This window comes from Coptis chinensis, chromosome 6 (genome assembly GCF_015680905.1).
Source record: "Coptis chinensis isolate HL-2020 chromosome 6, ASM1568090v1, whole genome shotgun sequence".
Lineage (NCBI taxonomy): Eukaryota > Viridiplantae > Streptophyta > Magnoliopsida > Ranunculales > Ranunculaceae > Coptis > Coptis chinensis.
The window spans coordinates 40,798,066-40,812,115 of NC_141461.1; the positions used below are offsets into that span (position 1 = coordinate 40,798,066).

A 14,050-nucleotide genomic window follows, 5' to 3' on the forward strand; every position below is an offset into this window, starting at 1 on the left:
AGATGATTATTCCAAGAAAAAATTATATAAATCAAATTTAAAACATCTTAATAATTAAAAAAAAAACAAATTAAGCGCCAATAAAAAAATAAAAAAATAAAAGTGAAACATAGAGTGATAGAGAGGTAACAATAATAATGGGCCTCATACATTGTTCCTCTTGCCCAGAACCTAATAAAATTTAATACGTGGGCAGTTTTCACTTTTCCCTTTGCCCATTAAATATATAGATATGTAATAATTGCGGAAAAAAAAAAACCAATCAGCGTTTGGGTGCTACCTCCCTCATTCCTCCTAAAACGCCTGCAATCTATACAACTTCCAGGCCTCCCATTAATGCATATGATTAAAATCAAAAACATAAGCAACGCCCTTACAACATTGAACCCCTTAAATTGGTCAAGACCGTTCCACTCCAAGCCTACCTATATTATTGTTTATATACATGTTGTGCTGGAGAAGTTGTGAGCATTTCGTTCAATTTATCAAGTAAAATATTTGCATCTTCCAGGTAATCGTTGGAGTTACATACCCTGCTATTATTTTCCTCTCAATCATATTACTCTTCGCCTTGTGGGCAATCTAAAGTTTCATCTATGTCACTATAAGATGATTATATTCTTTTTTCTTATGTAATCTAGATGACCTTTCTTAGAAAGTGTGTGTTCAAGATTTCTGCTTAGTTTCTTTGTACATTCAATATGGTTGTTTTGTAGGAATACCTCAATGTCAACAACATAATTCCAACACCTTACCTCGCTTCGTAGTGGCACAACCAACTTGAAAATAAAAGTTAGTTTGACCAGAATGTGGGAGTCAATCCATTGGAATAACAACAATGAGGTCTTAAGTAGAGACTTTCTGCTATTGGATGCTAAGGTAATCAACCGCGTATGTTTTGCAATCATTCAAAATTTACCACTGATTTTTTCCTCTTCTTGCTAGGGAACCCACATACATGCTAAATTGGAATCGCAGTATTTTCAAGAATTTGACAAATTTGCAAAAGGAGCTTTGTTGGAAGAGGGCAACATCTACGTCATTGAGAGATTTGACGTGGTGTTAGCAACGACCTATCGCCCAGTGGTACATCCCTTTGTAATAAAATTCAAGCCAATCACTTTGATACAGTTAGCTGATGAAGGGGGGGCTGAAATCGCAAGATACAACTTCAATTTCATTGAGTATAACACAGTGCCAGACAAAGCAAAACAGAAAACTCTTCTATCAGGTAATCAATCACCACCTTATGCTTAAATATCCCCTCTCGATTTTACATCCCTGTTAAATTAAACCGTCTCTTAAAGTTAACTGGATATAATCAACGATCTAACCTTATATTTATTTAAACAAGCAGATGTGATTGGTGTGTTGAAGAAAGTCGGCAGCACAAAACATATATCTGGATCAGTTTTAAAGGAGATAGTCCTCATGGATCAGAAGTTAGTACACCCTTTATATATCAATTTAAACAGTCAAACATGTTGTTGTAACCTAATCAAGTTTATTCACCGTTTAGGCGCGCTGAAGTGACCATTACTTTATGGGGTGATCTGGTCAAATCAATTCCGGATGACATACTAACACAACAGAATGTTATCATTATAGCCACTTCGCTGGTTGCAAGGGATTATCAAGGTAATAATACATTTACAGTGTTCACAGCTTTAATTGATATTGAAAACTAATTAATTTTAAATTCTATTCTAAGCCAACGCACTTTTCATGTCTTTTGTTGTAGACAAGATTACCCTTTCGTCTGTTAGTGGAACAAAAATCTATGTCAACCTGGATATCCACGCCGTCACTGAATACAAGCGCGGGTGAGTTTAGGATATTTATCTAACATATTTGCATTCACTCTTACATAACGCGTTAAAAAGAGGTTATGGAAATAAAATATAAGTTTATGTATAGGACCAAACTGTCACAACATATAACTGTTATGGATGAACGTAAACTATTTTACGTTTGTATAACAAATGAATGTGTTGTAATCAGCCACAGTGCCATTTGGGCCAATTTCCTCTTCCTTCAATTGGTTTGTGTGTTTTCTTTACTACCATTCCTTGCCTATATTGTCCTATAAACTTAGCGGGTCGTACATTCTTTTATATTGTTGCCCACTAGCATTGAAGCTGCAAACATATTGGTTGAGCTTGAGGTCCCTGCTGAAAATCTCTCTGAAGAAGCACTACTTAGAGACATGCGAGTTACTATAGGTGAATTGAAGGAAATGGGAAGAGATCAATCGTATAAGGTATATGCAAATTTTTTTCTTTCATATATGAATGTATATACCTTTGGCTCTAAATATACTCCATTCTATCGTTGTAGGGATCAAGTTATACTTGCAGTGCCATTATAGACAAAGTATACATTAATAATTGGTACTACAATAGTTGCAAGCGTTGTATGAAAACGATTGCGCAGGCTGAACCCAAGACACAATGTCCAAAATGTAGGGTGGACAGCGAAAAAAAGTGAGTTAAATATATATTTTATGTTATTTTTTTAAACTTTTATTTTAAATGACAAATGACAAATGACTGCTTCTTGCCTATACACATTCTAATGTCAAAACAGGTACAAGCTACGATTTGCTGTTAATGATTTCTCAGACATTACCACTTTTGTCGCTTTCAACAAACATGCTGAACACTTGGTGAAGAAGTCGGTTGAAGAATTAGAAATTATCCATAAGGCAAGTTGATTAAAAAACCCAATGCCTCTGTCTATTTTTAAAATGAAGGCCATTTGTATAAATTACCCATTCTTATCCAAATTACAGGACCAAGGGCCGAAAGCAGTTCAAACTGAACTAAGGAAACTTGAAGGCCGATCTTACATTTTCCAGGTGCAAATTACCGAGTACAGTGCAAAGGAAGGTTTTGAATCGTTTACCGTTGAGAAGATTTACCCTGACCAAGCTGTGATAGATTGTCAATTGGTTGAGCAGGTAGTTTGATGTGTGTCTTTTTGGTCGGATAACAAATTTGTTTTACTACAATCACATTTAACCATTTTACGCATCCTTAGGGAAGCCAAGGTGCATATGTGGAGTCATTTGTTGATATTGTTGAAGAAGCTGCTCCAGGCAAAATATTAACCTCCGAGATGCAGCCATCAAAAAAAACAAAAAGAACATAGTTCAAGGTAAATGTACAACACAACACTCTTGGATATTGTAATTTAAAACTTTATTTATTTTGTTTGTTAAAAAAAGTCTACATGAAGCATACAATCAAAAGTCCGTGTGTGTCAACGTTTTTACCCTTTCTACATTGCAGGAGACATCCATGGCTGCAGAATCAATACATTGTCTTAACTCTACTTCTTTTGATGTGTGTTCTTAACAAGAGGGATTTGGATACTGTTTGAGAAATGTGCCTCTAAGTTTTTTTTACACTGGTGCCTTTGTGTTTTCACTTTTTTTTTTCAGCATTGTCTGTTTCGTTTCGTAGTTTGGTGCTTCCCTATCTAACTTTGATTTCTTTTTTATATCAGTTCAATGTTAATTGTTATGTTCCATCTTTTTGTCACTGTTTTTTTTGTCATGTACCATATGCTGCAATTTATCTCTTACTTTTCCCTTTCGCATGCACCAACCATCTATGTATGAATTCTAAGGATTGTAACTGCCATACCAGTACAGTAGACATGAGGGTATATGTGGAACATATGGAATCTCTTATGCAACTTTCTAATGTGGCCCAGTTTAATTTATGGGTTCTACTAGGCATGTGATCACGCTGCTATTAAAATGTACGCGTGTTACGTCTTCACATGAATGCTGTTTTTTTCCCCATTTATACCGGATTTGGCTGCTAGCAAACTAGACGTATTTCTCTTATGCACCCATTTCTCTCATCTATATATTTAGTTCTTTTTTACAGCAGGTATAGCTTAACGAAATCGTCACAAAGGTGACCTTTTCAATTTTCCCAAAAATATATCAGATTTTGACGTGCTTGGTCTGATTTTAATGGGGAATGATGTTTTTTTGTTTTCATATGCATTGTTGCTGTTTGTTATTTAACCATCAAATAAAAATATAACCCTTACTTGCGTACTTTGCGCCGCTAAACATTATAGGTAATAAATTTCTTAATACATGTGGTGTAGAGAATAGATTAGCAAGGCGTAGTATATATGTGTTAACGTCATATTTCTTTTCCATCCTTTAAAAATGGTTGACAAACTGAGTCTAACATTCTCAAAAATGGTCGTTTCTTATAGAACAACACTTTACAAATATTTCAAATTATTAGTCTGATATTGATTGTCGTCAATTAATTTGTTCATGGTCTAATAGCCATCGTTGTTTGTCTCGACTGATGCTACGATTTAGGTCATGTTGCGTACGGCGGTTTATATGGTTTGCCTACGTTTTAAGCTGGTTCCCTATCCCAGATTTATGTTTTCCTTTTCTGCAGTTCGTATGGTTTTGCTCTCTGTAAAACCTTTTTTTTTCCCTTTGTCCTAAGATGAAGCTTTGAATATCCTTATGTTGTTGACAAGGTTGTACTGTTTCCCATTGGAAGTTAATGGAAGGTATATATAGGCTGTGGTTAGGACGGTTAGAAACGAGAACAAGAAGTGCCCACCTTTCGGACCGGCTTTCGGTGACCACGAAAATTCCGGGATTAATTTTGACGCGTTTAATACTTTTGCTGAAATTGCTATAGGCAACCACTTTATCATGATATTATTAGGGATGCTGTCAAATCGAAAACTCTGCAGCGTCATGCGCTCATTGTATGCTGATTTCCCCTTGGTGGTAGGGATTTGACGGTATGTGCAAGGTATGGTTTCGCGCTTTCAAGCTCTTAAGTTAACCAATTTGAGTTACTTTCTTTGATTATAACTATACTTTACATTGCTTCCGTGTGTCGCAGTTATTAGTTTTTAGGTTATATTTAGTGATATATTCTTTGACCTGTTAATGTGACAAATTCCAAATCTTTTGTTGTTAGCAATTTCAGATACCGCGAGGTGGATTGCATCCACTAGCAGCAACAACAACAGCCCAATGTGTGGTAGCAGCATCAACGATTCAATCCGCAGTGGCCACGTCAAGTAAATATGGACCAGCAACTGCCAGGTAATGACAGTGGGATATGCCGAGGTCGGGGAGCAAGAGGAAGAGGGGGTGGGTCGGGCGTGGTCAAAATAGTTTAATGAAGAAGGACCATAACACCCGCGCAATCAAGGCATGCCCCTATCTTAAACCCTTCAATGTACAAGCAGACGAGACTCGGCTAAGGCTGGTGGATCGATCAGCTGCGTGTCAAGGCTATTTCCACATCATGGTTACTCCATCTAACAGAAGGTGATTTCCTTTTAGCTTTGCATTTACGTCGCCACTATGACAGCTCAGCTATATGTTTTCCAAGTGTTGGAGTAAGCCCCTGCTTTTAAGTGTTTTTTTTGGGACTGCCTCTTAAAAAAAATGTCAGTTATACATGTCGTCTTAGGTCTAGATTCAACCTCTATAGGTCATTTAGTTTCCAGTAGGAATATCATTCGATCTCAAATCAGGCATAAAGCTTCAGGCTGTTTAGTCTCGGCTATTTTTTAGGTTTTGCATGAAACAGCACCATTTTGGTCCTAGCAACAGTGGTTTGTTAAGGGCCAAATACAAATACATTGCATCTAAAGACATCCACTCTTGGCTCTACAAAGTGACAATGTGCTCGCCCAAGTTGAATCAGCCAAGTCTAACAATAAAGACCAGCCAATGGTGAAAATTACAAGCACACCAACTAATTGTTCACAAAAGCCAGCAGCTTTAACTATCATTTTTATACCTACAACTTTCCCCAAGTGTCAAGGGATTGTCAAGCAACATTTAGAAGCAGCATGCCTACACTTTCTCTCTGCAAAAGAAATAACTTTGAAACACTTATCCCGCACTCCGTCAAATTCTTTATCATCTCCTATATAAGTTACATGCCTAATGTCTCAAGTAGGCACAATTTATTATATTCCAATCATTGTCGAGGATCTATCTACTTATACTACTCTCAATCAGCAGTTGACCTACTTCCCCAATGCTGTTATAGCTGCTGTAAGACCCGTTTCTTATTAATTGTAATGTATATAAATTGTTTTTATCAGCCCCTGATTTAACAATGTTTTTCTTTGGGTTATACTAATAATTGGTCGTTTTTCACTCCCTCTGAAGATTCAAGCGGGCTGAATTGGAACACTACCTCAAGTCTGCACCCATGCATATAGCAAATCCAAACTTCACTGATGGCTACCTTTGAACGAGCTGCACCCTGTTGCAAGAGGTTAGTCTAATGATGTGTCAGTATATATTTCGTATATATTCAATAACGCAACCAAAGGAAACCAACTAATCGATAATTTGATTGAATTGACAATACGTATGTTTGCCTTTTCGTATTTTATATATGTTTTTAATCCGGATATGCCAATGCTAGACATTCAATAAAATTGTTAAACATCAAGGAACTTAAATACGTACTAGAATTGACAAAGTAACAATTGCTTTTCACCCTCCAATTTTTTGGCTACACACATACTTACCTTAATGTCTTTTTGATTTGATATTTAATTTTAATTTGCAGGTGATTCTGACAAGCTAACCAATAGGTTACATCAGTTGGGTTGAAGGTCGAAACAATTCAATCACGAAATCTCGGATACATCAAACAACTTACTCTTGATGCTGGCCCATGCCGAATCAATATGAGGTTTTCTGCAATGGTGGATGGGAATAAGCAGGACTAACCTTCCCAACATAGTGTGCCATTTCTTCCCTTTTGAATTCATGTAAGTTATCTCGGACAATGGAAGCCGAGTAACTATTATGGGCAACTCAGTATAATAAAAAATCGGACTCTGCTCAAGTTTTCATAAAGCGTGCGGTATTGTCTTCTTTAGAAGTGTTCCAATTGTACTCACTTCTGCAAATTAAATGGGCTTAACACTTGATCCAATCAATCAAATTGATTTATTGAATATAAATTACTTATTTAACATTATGATAAATTCAAAAGGATTCATCAAATATGATTCTCTGAATCAAATTTACTTCCGCTTCTAAAGGTGACCCTGATATATGATGTGCGCACACAATAATATGTGCAGAAACTAACCTCATTGGAGACTTCAATAGCCTCACAATTTTTTGCTGTGCAATACAAATTGGGTGTGCTGCGTCCAGAATTTGTAATAGCTCCTCACATGCTACTTTAAGCTAGGCATATCTAAGCATATCCTAAGTTCCTATTTGGAGATTCTCCCATATCTAACTCCAGACTATTTGGATATTCATACACGCAGTTAGGCAATATTAATTTATACATTACTATGAATCCTAAGATGCAACATCAGAATGACTTTTTATTTGTTCTAATCAACACTCTTTTTTATAATCTCTATAAATAGCGTCACCCTCTTGCTATTCTCTAATCAACACTCTGCTCTATCATCTCTATTAGTATAGTCCACCCACCTCTAATGCTTCAGCAAATTAAAATTTTGTGTCATAACCATTTTCACTTAAGTAATTCTATATTTGGACTCCCTTTGCTACATCTGCTCTTTATTTTGACACAAACGATGCAAATTGCTTTATGTCCTTATATATATATATATATATATATATATATATATATATATATATATATATATATATATATATATATATATATACTTTATTATTAATTACATGATTGGTTTTATAGATTTGTATTGGCATTATCGTGGTGATAGCTGTTAAAATATAGACAGATTTTAAATAAAAGGATTATAAACCAATAAGCAAGGGTCGAAAACGCATTATTAAAATTATTAGATTAAAGATAACTGCTTCAAATCAATTAGATTAAATTCTTAGCATCCAAAACCCGGTACAAATTATGGGCTTTCAATAATCCCGTCACGTTAGCCCAACTTAATACTTCGCCAGCCTCTCAAATGCTTCATCTCCCACTTTATTCACTTAAGTTCAAACAAAGGGAATGGAAAGGCACCAATAAATAAACTAAAAAAAAATGGAAACCCTTTCAACCAAAAATGATTAACCACTATCCATAGCTCCTCCCCAGTCATAACTCGACGAAGCTCCATTAATGCCCGAAAAAAAAAAGGCGTCTGCCTCTCCATCTTATTTCTACTTTAGGTCGGTTTGTTTTCTATAAATCCCAACGATTTTATTACATTTCCTCAATTATTAGTCTCATTGCTTATTCATTCTCTCTAGCTAGACAAAGAAGCTAGGCATGTTATACTTTCTTATTGTGGCTGTCCACTATTATTTCGTATTTTTCCTGACTAATCCATTTTCCTTTTTTTGGTTATTCCATAACAGGCTATGGCTTATAACAACATTCCCATTTCATTCAAGAACTTACTCGATGAGGCATCACGAATCCTAGGTATGCAATTACCATCGTATGGATCGAATTTCGTCAACAGGCAGTATGAGGCATGGGTTGAACTGCAACCTACCAGAATGAGGTTTCTTGGATTGCCCACACCATACAGGGATGATTCTGAACAAGTGGCGGCAAGGTTGGCCGTAAACTACCTTAAGAATACGTTCGAAGTCGAAATCATTGACTACAACTTCCGTGAACTGCGTGAAACACGGGTGCAAGCCGAATCTCTTCGCAACCAAGTTAATCAGCTTCGTAACCAAATAGCACAAGTGCGCAACCGGAACCTGACCTTGCAACATCAAATTCAAAATCTACAGCACCCGCTTGCCAATCCAGAGGTGATAATTATCAGTGATGATGAAGCCGATGAGCCCAACTACAATGTCGACTCGGACTATGAACCTTCCATGGATATTTAGACACGTTCCGAAACTTGAAGCTTTTACTTCTGAGTGTATTTCTTTACTGTTTGTTGTTTTAAGTTTCCCTAAAGCCTCGATAATTACTTTCTCCAAGCTTAGGTTTGTATCAAAGTCGTTTATGGCTATGCTTAGTATTAAGTTGAGTTTAAAAAGTGCTTCTGTCCTCTAATGCTGCTACGTGATCAGTTTATATATGTGTTTGAAAAAAAACTTTAGCAAATCATGCTTAATTCCCAATTTGCTATGATATTTCCATTACCTTTGCAACTAATAGTGCCGGCTTATATGCACACCCTCTTTTTTGTGTTCATGGTGATCAGTGTTAGCTATAAATGTAAGCGAATATATGTGTTCATTTGCCTGTTTCTACCTTCTTTTGGTATTTACTCTCTTCCCATTTATTCAGGCTATGGTTGACGCAAGTCTGTGTCCTAATGTTCCCACATGCAATTCTCTTCTTACTGCTCAAGCTCACTGGTGAAGATCCAGAGTGTGTGGCACCAATAGTCATTTCAGGGCATCGGTTTACACTGATCAACCAGCATCAGCTAGCTGCAAGTCAGTATCTGGAAGCCTATAAACTATCAGGCCTCTAAATACGTATGCTACCTCCTTAGTTTGGGATCTGGGGCCTATATGTTTAAATGATTTGTAGGTAATGAGTTCCTAAATGGGTTAATCTCTGAAGATTTTAATTGTCTATTTTCAGATTTCTCGAAAAGCCTCAAATCGTAATCTGATCTTCTTGAGTAGAATACTGTAGGTACTTTTTCAGATTAAGCGCGTGGATTAGATTTAATAAACTTTTACAGATTAAGCATCTCTAAACTTTGTACAAGTTCTGATGTTATTCTGCATTATTTTGTTCATCTTTTCTATTTGTTCTTGGTTCATGTGACCAAGTGCTATATGGCATTTTTTTTAGAGGTGATATGGGAATTGAGTTATAACAAAAAAAAAGGGAAGTTGCAATAAGGTGACCAACGAAGAAGATTATTTTGCATAGACTATGTCTGACATATTATATCCGTTTTGCTGCAGTCTGTCATGCATGGAGGTCCATTGCAGTAAAGCACATACACTACCTTCATGGACTCAATCGACTTCCTTGGTTAATGATCTCTCGCGATGTAACCACACAAACTGGAATGTTCTTAAGTCTCTTAGAATGTACAATCTATAATCTTAGCAAGTCGGAGTATCTGCTGTGGATCAGCCCAAGGCTATTTGAGATGGCACATCACAATGGTAACTTCCTGTTTGATCTTTTTTCTGGACGTCAGATCAGCCTTCCACCACAATTAAGAAAATTAATTGTACATAAGAACTCTACAGCAGTGATTTGGAGGAAAATTAAAAAGGCCCATTAGACGCCATTCAACAAGCAGTCACCATGACGTTAGTACATAAGAACTCAAGACATACGAAGAATCTTTCCTGAAATCAATTTTTCGGCGATAATATGGAGGTATCTCAGAATCATCTCAAAACTATATATCCCCCTTTGTTGCCTTGATCCCCATCAATGTCTTCTTTCAGGTGAGTATTGTGGGAGATTTTACATAGGATGAAATTGAATCTTGCATTCTGGATTATCTGGGGACAATTACCGCGAGGAGAAGTGCTGAGCAAGTGCATGGATTCGATCCAATCATGTTTCGACCTTCACCATCTGATCTTCAGTCTCAACAAGTAATCTGACCTTCAGTCATCTGACCTTCACCATCTAATCCAATCATGATTCGATCCAATCATGTTTCAACCTTCACCTTCACTCAGAAGTTATATGAGGCTCCGGATCCTTATCTAGCTATTGCTTCAATTGCTGTAAGTTTTTTTAGTACGCTTGCGTTTTATGCGTTCGGTTTATGTTGTTGCAGAGAATTTGATTGTGTTTTTTTTTTAATGTAGGACCAAGATGTGAAAGTTTCAGAACTACAGTCTGAGAATAGAAAGATGAAGGTTGAACTAGAGGAGTTTAGGATTGAAGCTGCTCATTTGAAAAATCAAAAAGCGACTATACGGAGACTTGAAGACCGCAATCGCCAACTAGAACAACAGGTTAGCATAGTTTATATGTCCTATTCATGTTTTCATGAAAAATTATAATACAACTTGGTTTATTTATTATAGTCTTGCAAAATATGAGTTTCCCACATGCTTCCTTGAAGTAAAATTTGTTTTGGCAACCCCCTATTTTATTACCATTACAGACTCGGGTGGATGTTTCTTTAGGTTCCTTCTGATATCTGTCATTCCCAAGTGACGTGCTGAATTTGGGTTGGCACCCTGGCCATTTGACATAAAACTCTCATAGGGGCAAGTGGGGACAATAGTGTGATAGGAGGGAACCGGCTTTTTGCAATGTGGTATCATAGCCCCAAGGACGGGTTCATCTAAAGGTGTGGGACTTTGATATTCTGAGGTTATGCTTGGGAAGTGCCTGGGTTCAGAAGTGAGAGTTGAAGCTCGGTTTGTAGTTCTACGCCTTTAGGTTCACTCCTAGACATGGGTTTCTGATGGAGATCATTTTGCAAATCCTTAGAACCTAGGTGTTTTGTGGCAAATAGACTTTGTTGAAGTGTGATTGATCGAACCAAGCAACGAGGTCTTTTGATTTTCGCACACCTCTTATGGGTTAATTATGGAGACCGTAGCAGATAGTAGAAGGGCGTTGTCGCATGTACTGCTCCTTTATATAGGTTGCTACTGTATCATGGTCTGAACTTCTCATGCTTTGGCATCTGTCAATCGAAATTTATAGATTACAATAGTAATTGTTATTATGCTAATGATTATTGTTGTTTTTCTGATTTTTTTTTTGAGATGAATTTAGATGGAGGAAAAAGTGAAAGAAATTGTAGAAATCAAGCAACGTGGCTTGGCAGAAGAGAATCAGAAAACACTGGACGTCCTTAAAGAAAGGTATACACATTGTTGTTAAAGAAAATTTGACTCATGTTCTTGACTTTTGTTACTTTGTTTTGGTAAACATGGCTATGTGAAGCTCTCTCTCTCTCTCTCTCTCTCTCTCTCTCTCTCTCTCTCTCCTTTCATTTTTTCGGTTGTTTTTTTTATGCTCATGGAATGTGTAACATGTTTTGTGTTCTTATGGAGGCAGGGAGCGACTGTTGCAGGATCAGTTACGGCAAGCTAAAAATAGTGTTTCAAATATGCAGAAGCTGCATGAATTTGCCCAGAGCCAGTTATTTGACTTTCGTGCTCAATCAGAAATGTATATTGCCATTGTTTTAAGAATAGGTTTTGGCATTTTATTTATGTCACATGCAATGCTGATGTCTACTCTCTAAGCATTTTATATTTTTTATTCTCTCAGAGAAGCTTGCTTAATTATTTGAAAAGGTACTTATGAAAATGTGGTTATGTAACACATTCTCATTTGTCTCTTTCAGATGATGAGGATACAAAGAAGAAAGCAATCGGGTTAATCTTCTTATGGATGAAGTTGAACGGGCTCAGTCACAACTACTTAGTCTTGAAAGGGAGAAGGTGAAAATTATGATAAATGGTATCATTTCAAATGTCCGTGATCATGAACCTTTAGTTTAGACATATATGTGCATCTTCCATCCGTTTTCTGCTATTCTTCAAGACTGTAGATTGTTCATTGTAAACACTCTATTGCATCTATTGATAATCGTCTCTTCATTTCACTTGAAGAAAATGAATCCACATGATGTCCTTTTTGGGATCAACATTAATGGAAAAAAAGAAACACCTTATTAAATTATTACATGATCTTGTGAAAACACCTTATTTTGCTTTGGACTTCCCTGCAGGGACTTTTGCGCTCTCAATTAGAGACGACAAATGAAGAAAATGGAAACAAAAGGTGAGGTTTCATAAGTCAAATTCTACACATGAATTCAATCATCCTTACATTTTAGTTTGGTAGACCCCGGTGGTGATAAATTGCATTGAATGTAAGATTAACATTGACGGTAGCTAATAAAAGGCGGTTTTGAGTGTTATCATGCTTTTCTTCTTCGTATTATGTTCCTCAGCTTGATGTTACTCTTTTTTGCATCAGTAATATGGATTTAACTACTATCCTGGAGAATTCATTGAGTGCGAAAGAGAAAATAATCTCCGACTTGAATATGGAACTTCACAATATGGAAACCACTTTGTAAAATGAACGGGAGGAACACATGAATGAGATGAAGAAGTTGAATGCATTAATCAGTCAAAAGGTATTTATTTTATTTCAATGAGACATGATTCAACAAAGAATTTAGCAATTTGAATGAGGAAAGGACGCAATCGAATTACTTATGTTAATTCACATGCAGTTTTCAGATGCTATTTATTTATTAATTTGCAGGGAACTTCTATTCAAGAGATCAAGAAAGAGCTTCAAGCAAGGCCAACTGAAAAACTAGCCCAAGACATTGGTTAAATATGAAAATTTAGTCTGTTATAAAGTACTAAACTGCTATGGTTAAATTCTTTGTTGAGGCGCACTTATACAAGCCCACTAACTTAAGGTCAATTATATAAGTGACTGTGAGGCGCAAAAGGACACAAGCTATGAAAATTTCGCACAAAACACTATGGTTAAATATGGAGCATCTTAACTCTCTTCTTAATAACTATGTTACCATTCTCTTCAATAAGTTTTGTGTATTGTTCATGTGCAGAGCACGTGCATTTTGCTAGTGGAATTAATTGCTAAGGTTGTACGTATATTTTTCTTTCAGGCAGCAGATGAAATCATTGGAAAACAGAACCTTGGATTCTAACAGAGAGATGGACATGCTTGCTGCTCTAAATCATATGAAGTCTATGAAGGTACATACTAAAAACAAGTTCTTTGATTTTTTAGTGTGTTTTCTTTGCACTTTGTTTTTTTCGAATCAAAGAAGTTGTATTTTATGCCTCAAACCACCTGCTATTTAATTCACCAAAAGAAGCTTATTTTCTCAAGTTGATAAAAAAATGTTAATTTCTTAGTACTTTTTTTGTCTGTCATCCAAATTAGTGTGTTATGAATTCAGTGTTTTGACTATATATAATTTTTTTTCTATGGACAACACTAATAATTTTGTTTGTCTGTACTTTTAATGTCTTTTTGCTGGGTCTAATGGGGATTTTGATGCTTATGGTTCAATTAAAACAAAATTACACCTAGCAGATAGAAAAAAGATAAGATTTACTCTCTTTATTATGCAACAATTTGATCATGAGTTCACC

The 14,050-nt window shown here is 36.2% G+C and overlaps 2 protein-coding genes and 2 long non-coding RNA genes across 5 annotated transcripts; all 4 read left to right on the top strand.

The window, feature by feature from the left end:
- The first annotated feature begins 238 nt into the window (after positions 1–238).
- Positions 239–2,713, top strand: LOC147492980 (replication protein A 70 kDa DNA-binding subunit D-like). The gene is made up of 9 exons (XM_086567712.1): positions 239–511; positions 717–879; positions 946–1,231; positions 1,358–1,442; positions 1,520–1,638; positions 1,742–1,823; positions 2,131–2,260; positions 2,338–2,483; positions 2,587–2,713. The coding sequence occupies exons 2-9, from the start codon at positions 808–810 to the stop codon at positions 2,711–2,713; spliced, it is 1,047 nt and encodes a 348-aa protein (XP_086423838.1). The 5' UTR covers positions 239–511; positions 717–807.
- An 81-nt stretch (positions 2,714–2,794) lies between these two features.
- LOC147492981 (uncharacterized) lies at positions 2,795–6,963 on the top strand. Of its 2 annotated transcripts, none has more exons than XR_015198651.1 (6): positions 2,795–2,959; positions 3,040–3,156; positions 3,291–4,805; positions 4,977–5,332; positions 6,188–6,296; positions 6,597–6,963. It is a non-coding gene; the product is annotated as an uncharacterized LOC147492981 (long non-coding RNA). The 2 variants fall into 2 exon arrangements; XR_015198652.1 differs by having other exon boundaries at positions 4,986–5,332.
- Positions 6,964–7,879: 916 nt separating this feature from the next.
- Positions 7,880–12,147, top strand: LOC147492982 (protein CASP-like). Its single transcript, XM_086567713.1, has 9 exons — positions 7,880–8,155; positions 8,345–9,436; positions 9,546–9,599; positions 9,878–10,084; positions 10,172–10,304; positions 10,376–10,663; positions 10,748–10,897; positions 11,673–11,761; positions 11,958–12,147. Exons 6-9 carry the CDS (start codon positions 10,574–10,576, stop codon positions 12,145–12,147), a joined length of 519 nt encoding a protein of 172 aa, XP_086423839.1. The 5' UTR covers positions 7,880–8,155; positions 8,345–9,436; positions 9,546–9,599; positions 9,878–10,084; positions 10,172–10,304; positions 10,376–10,573.
- Positions 12,148–12,280: 133 nt separating this feature from the next.
- On the top strand, positions 12,281–13,456 carry LOC147492983 (uncharacterized). Its single transcript, XR_015197324.1, has 4 exons — positions 12,281–12,346; positions 12,637–12,689; positions 12,888–13,050; positions 13,182–13,456. It is a non-coding gene; the product is annotated as an uncharacterized LOC147492983 (long non-coding RNA).
- The last annotated feature ends 594 nt before the right edge of the window (positions 13,457–14,050 follow it).